General features: G+C 33.7%; 4 protein-coding genes across 4 annotated transcripts in view; 3 read left to right on the forward strand and 1 right to left on the reverse strand.

The window, feature by feature from the left end:
• The window catches only part of LOC125873936 (protein PLASTID TRANSCRIPTIONALLY ACTIVE 16, chloroplastic), a 126794-nt gene that overhangs the window by 104635 nt on the left and 6782 nt on the right, over positions 1-15377 (forward strand). The gene's annotated exons all lie outside the window — the stretch shown is intronic.
• Positions 2152-3565, forward strand: LOC125872753 (transcription factor LUX). Its single transcript, XM_049553534.1, has 2 exons — positions 2152-3246; positions 3333-3565. Exon 1 carries the CDS (start codon positions 2319-2321, stop codon positions 3225-3227), a length of 909 nt encoding a protein of 302 aa, XP_049409491.1. The 5' UTR covers positions 2152-2318; the 3' UTR covers positions 3228-3246; positions 3333-3565.
• LOC125872745 (pentatricopeptide repeat-containing protein At5g59600) lies at positions 7353-9291 on the reverse strand. The gene has a single exon (XM_049553522.1). The coding sequence runs from the start codon at positions 9246-9248 to the stop codon at positions 7656-7658; it is 1593 nt and encodes a 530-aa protein (XP_049409479.1). The 5' UTR covers positions 9249-9291; the 3' UTR covers positions 7353-7655.
• Positions 12623-14795, forward strand: LOC125872744 (pentatricopeptide repeat-containing protein At4g13650-like). Its single transcript, XM_049553521.1, has one exon. The coding sequence runs from the start codon at positions 12638-12640 to the stop codon at positions 14444-14446; it is 1809 nt and encodes a 602-aa protein (XP_049409478.1). The 5' UTR covers positions 12623-12637; the 3' UTR covers positions 14447-14795.

A 15377-nucleotide genomic window follows, 5' to 3' on the forward strand; every position in this document is an offset into this window, starting at 1 on the left:
GGAAGGGATATATGTCGCTGTTTGTTGTTTTTGTTGATTGATTTAAGCTTTCATATTATATATTTGCTCTTGGGTCATTAGTTTTATCTGCTTTATATTATGATTTATGCACTTATTTGTCGGAGTAGATTTTAATTATTAATATCTCAGAACAAAATCTTAAATATCAATAAGAAATATTTTTGTATGAATAAAGTTCACCTATCAGTCTATTCACAATGCCATTATCATTAATTACCTTTGTTATCATAACTACTACTTCTTCTGCCTCAATTGTAATAGCTGATAATTGTGGTATTAGTAGTTTTTATTCAAATTTCGTGTGATGGTTTTTGAATAATTATTCTGATAGGTAGGCAATTAGATTTAATAAAAGCCTACCTACACATAAAGGTTTTTCGATTCAAGTGAGAGTAATTCATTATAAAAATGAAAATTGTGTCAAACTCATGGGTATTTTAATGGTAAAAATTACATAAATCTTATAATGTTAAGATTTAATTACATCATATTCCTATTCTTTTTCAAATTACAAAAATTCATTAAATTTATAGGTTTTTCCATCCAAAACTCGTAGACTATAGCAACAAGTGTGTTCACACTCCATTGTACCTCCAAATTCCATGGCAAAGCTGGTCTCATTGTCCATGACATTCACTTCATTGAAAAGTTTATTTTTATTACTTAAATTTATGTTCAATTAAATTACGATCATGTAAATTCAAATAGAATCATATTTCACATCGGAGGGAGTATAGTGTACTTAGGGCCCTATTTAACATGATTTGAAATCATTGATATGAAAATGGGTGAATTCAAAGTTGAATTTTGTTTGAAGATGAAATTTGAATATTTTAAGTTTGTATTTTTTCTCATAAACATAAAAATTTCATTATCCATCAAAACTTCCCAAACTTGTATACAATCTAACTAAATCAACAAAACATAGTTCATAAATAAAGTACTAAATTATCTCTAAGACACATACTTTTACAAAAATCCACTTATCCAATAAATCAGCAATTGCAATAACTAACTATTTTTAAAAATTATAATCCTCCCACTTGGAAAAAACAATTTCTTCACATCAACTATGCAACGTTTCTTTCAAAAACTAAAAGTGAGTCTTTTTTTTGCAAATATAAATTTATATGGACCGCGTTTAACATTTAAAAAAAATTAAAATGGAATAGTTTTAATTTAAAATTCCACTTTTTGAAGAAATTGAGATTTCAAATTATAGTTTGAAATTAAAATTAAATAAATAATTACTTATTTCAAGTTAAAACTTCAAATTTGAACTCCTAATTCAATGTTGAAATGCCTACTTAGTTCTATTTTCTTTGAGAAAATTAAGTAGGAATTCATAAATAAGATTGTGTATTTAGGACAATTAGTTACTGATTCTTGCAGAAAGTACCAAAAGAAAAGGACAAAAAATCTATAAATAGACACCTGACACATTCCAGTTGGAAAGTTCATCAGTAAAAAGTGAGAAAGAGATTTAGATATTTATTACTTTTTCTGTTCACTTTTCTTTGTCTATTTTTAAATTTAACATATCTCCTAAAAAATAAATATTTTATTATAATATCTATATAAGTAATTTTAAAAAATAATAAATAAGTAAAAATAAAAGAATTGAGAATACTTACTGCTCACACAATTTTAATGTATTTTTCTAATTTTAACTTTAACACAAAATTTAAAAAAGTAAAATAATGTAATCTGAGTAATATTTTTCTTGATTTGGCCTAAAGATACATTTTGTCAAATAATTAGTACTTCTTTGATTTCATTTCTGACATTTTTATTCATTAGTTCTTTTTAAAAAAACAATAACACATTCTTATACTTGTATAATTATAGAAGCAAAATCACAATTTCAATTTTATGATTTTTGAATTTTCAAAATTACGATTTTAAAAAAAAAACACATTTAATATAAGCATCTTTTCAACCAAAAAAGAAAAAAAATAAAGTAAAGTTGAGAAAAAGAAATAGATATTTATAAGATTCTAGTAAGAAAGATGGAAAAATATCTAGCTAAATCATCCACGCTGGCGATTGCTGGGCCAATTTAGAATCAGATATTGCACTTTTTCTCACACTTTTCCCCCTTTATTTAATACTATATTCCTCATTTTCCACCGCCACATACCCCACCCCCCGCTTCACCCCTAATTTCTTCCCGCCGGTGAACTCACCGGGAAATCCTGTTACTCTGATCCAATCCTCTACTGATATCACGGAAGATTGGATTTAACTCGAAAAAATAAAATTAAAAGAAAAAAAATTGGGATTCGAGAAGGTTCTCTATGGGTGAAGAAGTGACAATTACGGATGGTGATGGTTTCGCCGGAGATGATAATCGTGTTGTCGAGTGGGAAGACGGACTTCCGAGTTTTGACGATCTGACGCCGTTATCTCAGGTTTTAATCCCGCCGGAGCTAGCGTCGGCGTTTAGAATTACGCCGGAGCCGGTGAAGACGATGACGGATGTGAATCGTGCTTCGGAGAGTACTTTTTCGTCTCTCCGTGCAGGACAGTTACATTTGTTGTCGGAGAAGTTTAATTTTAATGAAGGAAGGAATGGAGATAGAAATCATGAGAATGATGAGGTGGATCTGACAAGAGATGGATCCGAGTCGAGGAAGACACGGAGGATTGACCCGGAGATGGTTACTGAAGAGGCTGATTCGGCATTGAGGAATGAGAATTGTGGAGATGATAATTCAGCTAAGACGCTGAAGCGGCCGCGGTTAGTCTGGACGCCACAGCTGCATAAGCGATTTGTGGATGTTGTGGCGCATTTAGGGATTAAAAATGCTGTGCCGAAGACGATTATGCAGCTGATGAATGTGGAAGGACTAACAAGGGAAAATGTTGCTAGTCATTTACAGAAGTATAGGTTGTATTTGAAGAGAATGCAAGGGTTATCGAATGAGGGTCCTTCGTCGTCTGATCATTTGTTCGCTTCCACGCCTGTGCCACAGAGTTTGCAGCAGTCCGGTGGTAATGGACACAGTGGTAATGGTCATAGTAGTAATGGACATATGCCAATGCCTATGCCTATGCCAATGATGTATCCGCCGCAAATGGTGCCAATGCCTATGATGGGAATGTCAGGACATGGGTTTCATCATCAGTATAATATGGGGCAACCGCGGGACTGGTCTGGAAATAAATTTGGTTCTTATCATCATGTTGCTCCTGGTGAAAAATAGCTGTAGACACAAAAAGGAGGTTAGATTCTTGATTCTATACAAGTTGCCGCAACTTTACTGTTTGATAACTTTTTGTATGCTTACAATAGTTAATTATTTGTACAGGGTTGAACACTGGATTGTTCGTCAGAAATCTCATTTGGTGGAATGCAAACTAGGAATTCCAGTTAAACCTTTTAGGCCTTTTTCTTACTACTTGTTTAGATTTGGTAGATTTATAGGTAAAAAGTTTCATAAATTGCTCTAAAGTTCTTAGAGCTAGGTCATTTCTGATTGTAGCTTCTTATTCAGAAAGGAGCTTTAGGACATAATACATGATAAAATTGTCGTTTTGATCACACTTTTCTTGAAAAGTAGTACAAATAACGGGATTCTCTTTTTCTTTTTGTGTTGGTAAGTATTGTAATGTATCTTTTGGTGTGCCGATGTGTTTTTAATAGATGAATTGACGGGAAAACCAGTTTTTTTCCTAGAAGTGGGTGTAGACGATGTAGGAGTGACTGCTGACTCTTACATCTTCTTTATTACCCCTTTTTGGTCGATTGCAAAAAATTTTCTATAGCAAAAAGCAAACTACTTCTAAGAATTTTCAGGCCATAGAACATTTTATCTGGCAGTTAGAGTGGCGATATAGTATGAGTCGAACTTTTTAATAAATTATTGGCGTGTAACGGATATCTGGTGGTCATACACTGATCTTCATTGCCTTGGAAGTGTATTGTTGCTGATAAAAAATCCTAATCTAATTTCTGTAGCTGCAGAAACTAAGATACTAAAAGAATAGTTTTTTTGCTGATCTCTTGAAATTGATGCAAACTAAGGTGGATGGTCAAGTAAGAACATATAATGCCTTTTCTGCGCCACAACTAGCACTTCAAGAGGGATCAACCCGTTCTAACTTTGTAATGAAGCTAGTAAAGCAAAAAAAAAAATTCTTTCTTTTAGCCTCTAACATATTGTAGCGGTAGATGTTGTAACACTTTAGTTGATATCGATTTCCTTGCGATCATATTTCTGCATTCTAGAAATGTTTCTGCTGTATCTAATGTTCTACCAGATATACATTATGAGTTACTTGTTTCTATTGGATCTCAAGTGTTACACTACCATGGCATTTAATGATAAGTGTTCGCATTTTGCTTATTGTTAGTATTAGATATTTGTTTCCAGTTGTGATCAAAGGCTCAATAATACGTTAGGAACTTGTCTGCTGCCTAACACGGTATATGAAGCATAAATACCCTACTTCACCACTTCATGGTTATATTTTCTTTCTTAACACAGTAATTGATTGTACCATACATCATTGGCCAACTTTTTGGCTCCTAAGTGCTTGTGTTATATTAAATTTTACGTACAAATGACAAACATTTCATGTGGTTACATTTTCTCTAAGGCGGCTTAAAGTTTTCCAATACACCTAAATAATCTGCTGCCCTGTTATTCTTGTCGTTGATAACGTGGTGTCCGGGCCAGCTTTCGCACACTGCGACTAATTCCATGGAATACCATCATCTCCCACCAGCAACAGGTACTAGGTTACTCTATCCATCATGACTAGGACAAATGGGAAGAATCCATAATCTGCTGCCATGTTTCCCCTTATTTAACGAACATGATACAATATTCTTTGGGAGGACTCATTAACTGAATATCTTATTTTGGCTTAGATGAATTAGTCAATTTTGTGTCTTCTTTGTATTGTTAATATACATACTTATATTTTTGACCATCAAAGGTGTGACAGAAATCATGTGGATATGAGGAGCTTTTGATGAATACCTTTTGTGCATCACTTGGTTCACAGTATCAAGATACTGCTAGTAACTTCTTTGGTAGTGTTGCTTGAGCTTGAAGCCTTATATTGTGAATGTGTAGCCTTTCCTCCTTGTGATTTATATGTATATGTTAGCTATGGACTATGTAAATGTGTTTGTCTGCACTTTTCCTTTGTGTAAGCTAGTTCAGCGAATAGGTAAAATTCGGCTGATTGTAAGATGTTGTATTGCACCTTCTTTAGTGCTTTCTCTTCTTAATATTCCTTTCGTGTTAAAATTTGAAGAATATATTTTATGCAACTTCTGTCGGTTTGAAACTTTGACCATGTGAGCTTTGCAGGCTGTAGCCGGTCCTAAGCTCAGATAAAGGAGGATTAATGGCCGATGTAAAAATAATTTAACTATGAAAAATGTCTGAATACTATAACTGACTCCAGCTAAAATAGATGCTATTTGTCTTTCTGCATTAGTCTAAAATGTACATGTTGATGCAATGAATCACAACTCGTTGAATTAATGTGGAATTTGAAATGATTCTGATAACTTGTGCAATTTGGACCTCTTTTTGTAAAGTAACCACTTGTGATGGTGGCTGCTTAGAAAATGAGTGGAAGTTGACATCCTTTCTTCTCGATCTTGTAGGTCATCTAGATTGATGCAGGTATCAATGTTGTTCACACTATCTCAACCCCATTTCCAAGGGAGATGGTTTTCTTCAATTTTCTTGGTTTTATTAACAACTCATTTTCTATTTTGTCTTAGTCTGAATATTTTGATTTTTCTTTACTACCTCATTAGTAGACCATGTTTAGGTTTTGCTTATTAAACATGTCGTGGTTAGGTATGCACTTGTTCTTGATGAAATATACAGTCCCTATGTTTCTTGTTCTTGTTGGATGGTAATTGACTCATTCAGGTGTTTTCTGTATTCTGGTTACTCATTTGGTAGAAGATCCTACGTGGGTAGTTGCTATGTTTCTTTATCATACAAATGGTAAATTTACTTATCATGTATACTTTGTACAACGAACATCTGCAATTTGTGCTTGCTCTGCTATTCTACTAGATATGCCATTTTTCATAGAGATATTATGAAGGATACAACCAGTATAGAATCCTGTGTCCATTTATTTTCTTGACCGCTTTTCATTTGCCTTTTTCTTCTTCTCTGGATGGATAGAAACCATATTGTTGAACTTGATTGTAGGTATGCAATCATCTCTGTGCTGTGCGGTTTATCAAGCAATGGATAACTGTAATCCAGAGAAGTCACAAGATCAAAGGTAACCTATTTCATCCTCCACGACAGAGGGGTTTTGCAGTCTCTTGCTGGATTTGCCTAGGAGCACAAGGATCACACGTCCTTTTTTTGTAACTTACTGGTATCACTGGTTTGATCGAATTTCTACTCTTTCATGTTGTGATTTTCTTGCTGCCCTTTTCTAATCAAGGGCGTTTGATATGATGGAAGTCATTTCTAATGAGAAGTTCCTTCTGTAAAAATGTCTGGTAATATTTTCTAGGAAATTGTTTCCACTTTCTGGTGTTAGGACCTGGTTGGTGACTGGAAAAGTATGTTGCTACTAATGATACTATGAGCATAGAGGAAGGTGTTGGATGAAATTTGTGAGTATTAATTACTAATTGTAATGTCCAAGTATGAGTTGAAGCAAGTAATATGGTAGTTGAAAAGAAAATGATTTCTCCCTATTCACTTTCAATGGAAATATGCTTCTCTCGAAAAATATTTTTTGGTAATCAAACACCATGAAAAATTTATGTTATGTGTTCTATCAATACAAGAGAAGTTTCTGTTAAAAGCACATATATAGATTAATTGTTTCATTTTGGTTCCTCATATCATTGCATAGACGAAACACATATTTCCACTCACACAAATAACTTTACCGTTCCTTCAAGGTTCCCTAAAACATATTAGTAATATTAATTTCTCAAATCCCGGTACATGTATTCTGCAATTTATAAGCTCAAAGCCGAGGAAGGGATAGCTGATAAAGAAAGTTGTTGCTTATGAGTTTGAGCGGTGAAAATGGCATATTGCAGAGAAGCAAGATAAAGTTGCGTACAATAGACCCTTGTTGTCAGGCCCATCCCCGAATCCTATGCATAGCGGGAGCTTAGTGCACTGAGCTGAATGCAGCATGAAAATACTAGCCTATCATCCGAAAGACACCTTATATTCTGATTTTCAGACCATACAACCCCTCTTCAGACGTAGGGTCCTTCTTTAATAGGAAGTCTGGACAAGCCTTTGAGGACCCAAAGTGCATGGGATTTCTGTAATGCTTTGCCTATCTGTATATTCTTTGATTTCCTCTACAAACTGTTTCATTTCCAGCACTTTGTAGCGTCCTTAGAAACCGAACTGGTACTCAAGATGGTATGTAATGACTCAACTCAGATCCTGAATCCCGCGGAATCTATGTTGTGATCACCTTGATTCTAGGCATTGTTCAGTAAAGAAACTGCTTGCCTCTTTGTTGAATGGTGCATTTTCCCCTTGTATGTATCAGTTGAGACTAGGGAGCAAAACCAACCATTGATTTATCAACACCTCCCCTTCGAGGCACGCCTTCAATCCAAGATCGCGTACTCGACTGATCTTCAGCTTCTCTAGCCATCTGAAAACTTATGCAACTTCTACCCAACTGCAGCCAGGAACTTTTTTCAGTTTCTTCTTTTTGATCACCCTTTTTACCTTAGCAACGTTTACCCACTTATTTGCATCAGCATATAAACTTGATAGCAACACACTACTTCCAGCACTCTCAGGTTCAAGTTTAGCCAATTTCTCAGCTGCAACCGCTGCTAAATCCATATTTCCGTGCTGCCTGCATGCCCCTAATAATGCTCCCCAAACAAATAAATCAGGTTCAATTGACATGGTCTGAATCAAATCGTAAGCCTCATCGAGTTTCCCTGCTCTCCCTAAAAGATCCACCATACACGCGAAATGCTCCAATCTTGGCTTTATCGTGTACTTTTCCTGCATCAGTTTGAACAAACTTTCTCCATACTGCACAAGTCCAGCATGACTACAAGCAGTGAGAGCTGCTGTGAAAGTCAAGTGATCTGGTTTCCTCTCTTCCTCTCTCAACATTTGATTGAATAATTCAATTGCTTCGCTGCAATACCCATGATTCGCGTAGCCAAAAATCATCGAGTTCCAAGTTACTGTATTTCTTTCACACATCTTAGAAAACAAGTGCTTTGCTTCAGATATAAATCCACATTTTGCATACATGTCTATGAGGGCACTTTTTACATATACATCCTTCTCGATCCCCATCACTACTGCGTAACCATGTATCTCCTTCCCACGAATCAAATCTACCACAGTTGCACAAGCAGGCAATATGCTACTAATCGTAGCTGAACGTGGACATATCCCATCATCCAACATTCGCTTAAACGTATCAAAAGCTTCCTTGTTATGAAAATTCTGCACGAGCCCGGAAACAATACTAGTCCAAGAAACAACATCTAGCTCAAGGCCATCATCATGCATCAATTCAACAACTTTACAAACCATACTTGGATCATCTTCTTGCGAAAACCCTGCAATCAGAGTATTGTATGTCACCACATTAGGCTTCATACCTTGAACTTTCATTTCCTCAACCAAATCAAATGCTTCTTTAACAATCCCCTGTTGTATACAACCCGAAACCAAAGCATTCAACGCGACCAAATCTTTATCCACCGTACCATTAAACACCCTTTTCGCCTTCTCAACTCTACCACACTTTGAATACATATCTACCAATGCACTCACCACATACGAATCAAATTCAAACTTATTCTTCAGAATCACACCGTGCAATATCTCCCCTGTTCGAAAATCATTGAAGCGTCCACAAGCTTTAAGTACACTAGGAAGAACAAACTTATTTGGCTTCTTTCCACCCCTTTGCATTTCATAAAAAACACCCATTGCTTCCTCGTAAAACCCACGACGAGCATACGCCCCAATGAGAACGATCCAACGACGAGTATCTGATTTGGGAATTTTATCGAACAGTTTACGTGCATGGGATAACTGTTTACATTCTGCATAAAAAGCAATAAGCTTTGAAGCAAAATGAGTTCTTTGAGCCAATCCATTGATGATTAAGTGTGCATGTAATGCTTTGCCTAATTGCAAAACGCCATTTTGAGCATAGGTTTCGAGAAGTTTTGTGTATATGTCTGTTGCTTTGGTGCCAATCACCATTTCTCTCATATGCTTTGGATAAGTAGAAATTCTTTAGTCAATTGAACTGCATTTTGAGAGAGAGAGAAAAGTATTTGAATTATTTGATTGTAAATAAATTCTGAAATTGAAAATATAAGGTTGATACGTTGTTCTTTTACCGAAATGACAATAATAACCTAAAAAATTAGTGACAAGGCACAAGTATCCCTAGACTATCACCGAAATTCCAGAGATACACCTTAACTAAATTAAGATTTTATTACCTTCTGAACTCATTTTTTTAGTAATTTTGTACACCTATTTGGCCTACGTGGCCTCCAAACATCTCCCACGCGCCTCACCTAAGTGGAGTCACAAAAGTATCATGTAAGCCAAAAGGTGTACAAAATTACACAAATAATGAGTTCAAGGTGAGGGGGGGGGGGGGGGGAATAGGACCTTAGATTAGTTAAAGTGTGTTTTTTAGATTTTGATCATAGTCTAGAGGTACTTATGCATTATCCCTAAAAATTATAAATTTAAAAGTATATTTACATGTGCACCCCAACTTTAAAGGTGAGTCCGCCTCTGGTCACTGCCTTGCATTGCGAGATTACCTACTAAAATCATTAAGGTATGCTTGTGATGGCTTCATGTCACAATATTTTTTTTTTAAAGGAAGATCTTTTAGAAATATATTAGGATTATTCATAATTGCATCGTGATGTGTTATGAGAACAAAGATTAAGGTGCGAATGGAGCTCGATTGCGTCGCAATCACCCCAACTATGTAAGTATACGAGGTGACATCTTAATGTTCGTAAAATACTATATATTTTGATGTATGTTTATATTACATGTTCTTGTTGCAAAATCGAGGAAGGATAATTCTTTTTAATATGAGTGGGAATATATTGTTCAATCAATTCAACTTAACTTACATTTTGTTTTATAGTATCTAGGTATTTATAGGACTAACTTAGCATGTATCTAGCCTAATACATGTATCCACATGTATCATTAGGGGAAGATCCAACCTGTTAGGTATAAGTTCAGTCAAACTCAATAACTTTAGTTCATACCTTGAATTTATAAAAAAAATACATTGAATATGTAATAAATTATTAATTTAGAATCCATTAACGTTAAAAAATTAAAATTTAAATCCACAAACTTTAAATTCTGATTCCATCTTTATATATCGCACAAATTAAAAAACTTTTTTTTTAATCCCAACACACATTCAGTGATTACTTGAGACCTTAATTCTTTTGGCACCGCCTTGTTTTTCATCTAATTTGTTATAGATGCTCCATATACATTAATTGGTGGAATTTGTATTTTATATCGATACTCATATGATATTTATGATTGAAACTCATGTTTTGTTTAAAAATTCATAAGAAAGCAAAAGACGACCAAATATTATATTTGGATCATCTTATTATGCTTAAAATAGCTTAAATATTGCATCGAATGTATTGAGTTTCTATTGGAGATAATGTGTTGCGTGATCGATCGATTGATCACGCCTTCACAAATTTAGGAGTAAAGTGTACATATACTCGATTTTAATGCTGTCATTTCATTTGTGTCCATTTATGAAAATTTCTTGCACGTGTTTCATTTTTGGATAAGTTCAGAATTGCTATGTCTGAAATTTTATATGACTGAAGTTCAGATACATATAAATATTGGTGCCCTGTGATTTATTTTTTTTAAACCTTTTGTAGGATATGCCAGTAAATATAGTAAGCTAGCATTTGATTATAAAATTTTAAACTTATCTTGAAATACTCTCTCCGTTTTAGTTTATTTGTCATACTTTCTTTTTCAATCTAGTTAAAATAATGTATCTTCCCTTTTTTGACAAATCTTTAATCTAAACTTTTCCACATTATATGTTTAGGACCCTAAGATTGAAAGATATTTTGATACATTCTCCATATTTTTAATTTAAAATCACAAGATAATTATTTTTAAACTCCATGTTAAGTCAAAGTAGTATAATAAAATTGAAGCATAGGGAGTATCTGTTTGACCATGAAATACGATCAAATTTTGAAAATCTAATCTTCAAGTGATTTCAAATTTCATTTTCTAAAAAAGAGAAGTATTAAATACACTTTCAAATTTAACACAAATTATTAATTTCGTCCTTAAACTTTTGATAACTTTAAAAACACATCTATACTTGACAAATTAAGCTTTAATACACCCTTCTCATTTCATACACAAAAACGTGTCATTCACGAACTACACATGATTTTTTCCCTTCAATATTACTACATAGTAGAAGAGTATGACAAGGGTATTTTTGAAATTTTCTATGTTTTCCTTCCGTCAGCCTTTGTAATCTCTTGCTTTAAAGGTGTACCTTTTCTTTATTAGACCAAAAAATCAATTAACATTTACATAATGACTCATATGTCCTATAAAAAATTATCACTGTTTTGTTGAACTGTGTGGGCCCAACTCATGGGCTCACTTTTCTATATCTGCCGCCTCATTCCGTTTTTTAATTTAAACATTTGTATATGTAGTAGAGTTGTAATAATAATATTTTTCATTACTATTTAGTATTTTTTGTATTAAATTTATTTCTCTTATTCTTTTTGTTGGTTATAACTTTAAAAATTATATAAATAATATTATAAATCACAATAATTAACAGTATAAATATTTAAAAGTTATATAAAAAAATAAACTGGCTCTTGATATTCTATTGGTACCACATAAAATGGGTTAAATGATAAATATATATTATTTGAAATTGACCTGAATATTTAAAAGTTATATAAAAAAAAATTCGATTAACTCTTGATATTCTATTGGCACCACATAAAATGGGTTAGATGATAAACATATATTTTTTGAAATTGACGTAAAAAGTACTACAAATTACAATAATTAACAATTTAAAAAAATTAAAATACATATAAAAAAATTACTTGACTCCAAAAAATTTATCAATGCCACATAATTTGGGACATGGGAAATGACATGTATTATTTGAAAATTACGTTAAAAGGGTAATATAAATTACAATAATTAACAATTTAATATATTTAAAAGACATAAAAAATGGCCAATTTTTGAATCTTATTTATGCCACCTAAATTGAAACAAAGAGAGTAATATATATTATTTTTAAAATTAAGTAAAAAGTATAAATTATCATAATTAACAACTTAAACTATTTTTAAAATCATATACAAATTTCGATAACTTCTCAAGTTCCATGATATCACATAAATTGAGACAAAAAATTAACATATATTGGTGCATGTCAATTTTTAAATTTGTTAATAATTCACGCCAAATTTAAGTATTTTTAATACTTGTCTCCTTTTCAAAATCTAGGATCAAACGATAGCCAAGTATCTCCTTGCAAGTCAAATGGACAACCTCTCAAACAAGGAATGATTTGACATATAATGATTCTAAGAACATCTGCAAATCACCTATGCTACAACATAGGAAGACGAGCAAATATATTATCCAACCAAATCTTTTATCATAGTTTCAAAGAAAAATATAATGAATCAAATAACATTAATTTAGACTTCTTACATCAAAATGGTCTTCTACATGACCAATTTAGCCTCAATCAAATCATCTCCACTTGTGCAAAAATGGGTTCTCTTTCACTTGGAATTCAAACCCATTGCCAGATTATTAAAATGGGGTTTGATTCAAATGTATTTATCAACACTGCTCTTCTTGATTTGTATGGAAAATGTGGTTATGTTAAAGAAGCAGAACAACTGTTTGATGAAATGCCTGAAAGAAATGTAGTGTCATGGAATGCTTTGATTTCTGGTTATTTGGACACCCATTACCCTGAAAATGCGATTGTGTTGTTTCTTGAAATGTTGAGAGAGGGTATTAGACCGACCCCGTCGAGTGTTTCGGCTGTGTTGGTTGGTTGTGCTCAGTTAGAAGCATGTGAAATTGGGGCTCAGTTTCATGGTTTGAGCTGGAAAGTTGGTTTTGCTTTGAATCTTGTTGTAGGGACTGTTTTGATTGATATGTATTTGAAGTGTTTTGATCTTGAGACTTCGAGGAGAGTTTTCGATCAAATGACTGAAAGGAATGTTATTACTTGGACATCAATGATTACTGGTTATGCGCAAAACCGGTGTCCTTTTCAAGCTGTGATTTTGTTCAGGGAAATGTTGAGGTTGGGAATTAGAGCTAATTGTGTTACGTATACGAGTTTGTTAAGCTCGTTTTCTTGTTCAGATTACTTGGTTCATTGTGAGCAGGTACACAGTCATGTAATACATCAATGTTGTAAGACTAACCATTACTTGGTGGTATCGTTGCTATCTGCTTACTCAGGTTGTAGCTGTAGCTTAGAGGATTTCCGTAAGTTGTGTTCTAACATTGTGAAATGGGATGAGATCTCCTGGAATGCAGTTATTTCCGGTTTCTCTAATTTAGGAGTCGGTGGAGAAGCGTTCTCCTGCTTCTCAAGAATGAGGTGGGCTGGTTTTACTGTTGATCATTACACTTTTGCGAGCATTTTGAAAGGAATAGGGAGCATTTCAGGCCTGGAGGAAGGAATGCTGATCCATTGTCTAGCTCTGAAAACAGGATATGCTTCTGAAGTTATCATACAAAATGGGCTTCTTTCCATGTATACAAAATGTGGCAGACTTGAAGATGCTGAGAAAATATTCTCATCAATGGAGGAACGAGACCTCATATCGTGGAACTCACTTCTTACAGGGTGTGCACATCATGGTTATGGTAGGGATGTGATTGTAATGTTTGAAGAAATGAGGAGATGTGGTATTAAACCAGATCTAACCACATTCCTTATTGTTCTTTCGGCATGTAGACATGCTGGCCTGCTCGACGAAGGGCTTAAATATTTTGATCTGATGAAGAATGACAATTCTCTACCACCACCAAAGCTAGAGCATTATGCTTGCATAGTCGACCTGTATGCCCGTGCTGGTCATCTACGTGAAGCAGAGGACTTCATCAACAATATGCCAATAGAACCAGGACCTTCGGTTTATAAAAGTCTACTGAATGCTTGCCAACTACACGGTAATAAGGGACTTGCTGTGATTTCTGCCAAGAAGCTTGTTGAACTTTGTCCCAACGATCCTGCAACGTACGTATTGCTAGCAAATGTGTTAGCATTGGAAGGGAATTGGAAGGACGCAGAGGGACAGCGCAAGCTTATGTTGGATAGAGGATTGAGTAAGAAACCTGGTTATAGCTGGCTATAATTCACAATAGGGTGGTATCATTACCAATTGACATGGTTCCAATTCTACAGCAGTCAAAAACTTGGTATTTAAGTGAAGAAAGATAAACGGTCAGGTCCATTATCCACTGAGTTTCCATTCGTGCACCATTGGCTCTCGGAGATTTCTCGATTAGCTTTTTGTCTCAACAATTGTAGGCTACTAAAATTGGAACCAATCTGTACATACTAGACTCTCATTTGATTCCTGTAGGTACATGTTGATTAGGCTGACAATGAGAGAAGGGTGAGTTCTTAATTCTTTATATCTAGAGGTGGCAAAAGTAGCTCATGAAATCATAATCAGCTCAATTCGTACAAGTTTGAATTGATTATTGACTTGTTCATTTATTAGCTCAATCCGTTTGGACTCTCTAACCCAAATTGATCCACGAAATTTTTTGTCAATTTTTTTTCTTTCAAAAAACTCCTTTTTTTTTTTTATTTGATACTAATTTTTTTTTGGGTGAAAAACTTAAATGTACAATATAAGCACCTAAATAACCCTTATATAACAATAATTTAACTTTTCAACTATATAGCAATAGTTTTTTTACAAAAACAAAATAAATAAAAAATAAATAAGAAATAAATTGGTATAAATAATACAACAATACACGTTCCTATATTAAATAAGATTTCATTCCTTATTTTTCTCTTATTTTGATATTTACCTTCCACAAATCTCTCAATAATTAATCCCTCAATATTTTTATTTCCTTATTTTCCTCCCCTTTTCTAATCTTCTTCTTAAAATACTAAACAAACTGATTCTCTTTTTCTCTCCACCCTTTTTTTTCTAAACTCTCTTCACTCGTCTCTTTCTCCTTTTTTTTTCTTTTTATATACCTCATTTTATTTTCTGAAAAATTTCTTTGTTTTTCTTTAGTTCTCTCCCTTCAATTTTTTTGTTT

The sequence above is a fragment of the Solanum stenotomum genome, chromosome 8 (genome assembly GCF_019186545.1).
Source record: "Solanum stenotomum isolate F172 chromosome 8, ASM1918654v1, whole genome shotgun sequence".
NCBI lineage: Eukaryota > Viridiplantae > Streptophyta > Magnoliopsida > Solanales > Solanaceae > Solanum > Solanum stenotomum.

Excerpts from the sequence above, each read along its gene's own strand:
- LOC125872753 (XM_049553534.1), top strand. The coding sequence starts at position 2,319 with ATGGGTGAAGAAGTGACAATTACGGATGGTGATGGTTTCGCCGGAGAT.
- LOC125872745 (XM_049553522.1), bottom strand. The coding sequence starts at position 9,248 with ATGAGAGAAATGGTGATTGGCACCAAAGCAACAGACATATACACAAAA.
- LOC125872744 (XM_049553521.1), top strand. The coding sequence starts at position 12,638 with ATGATTCTAAGAACATCTGCAAATCACCTATGCTACAACATAGGAAGA.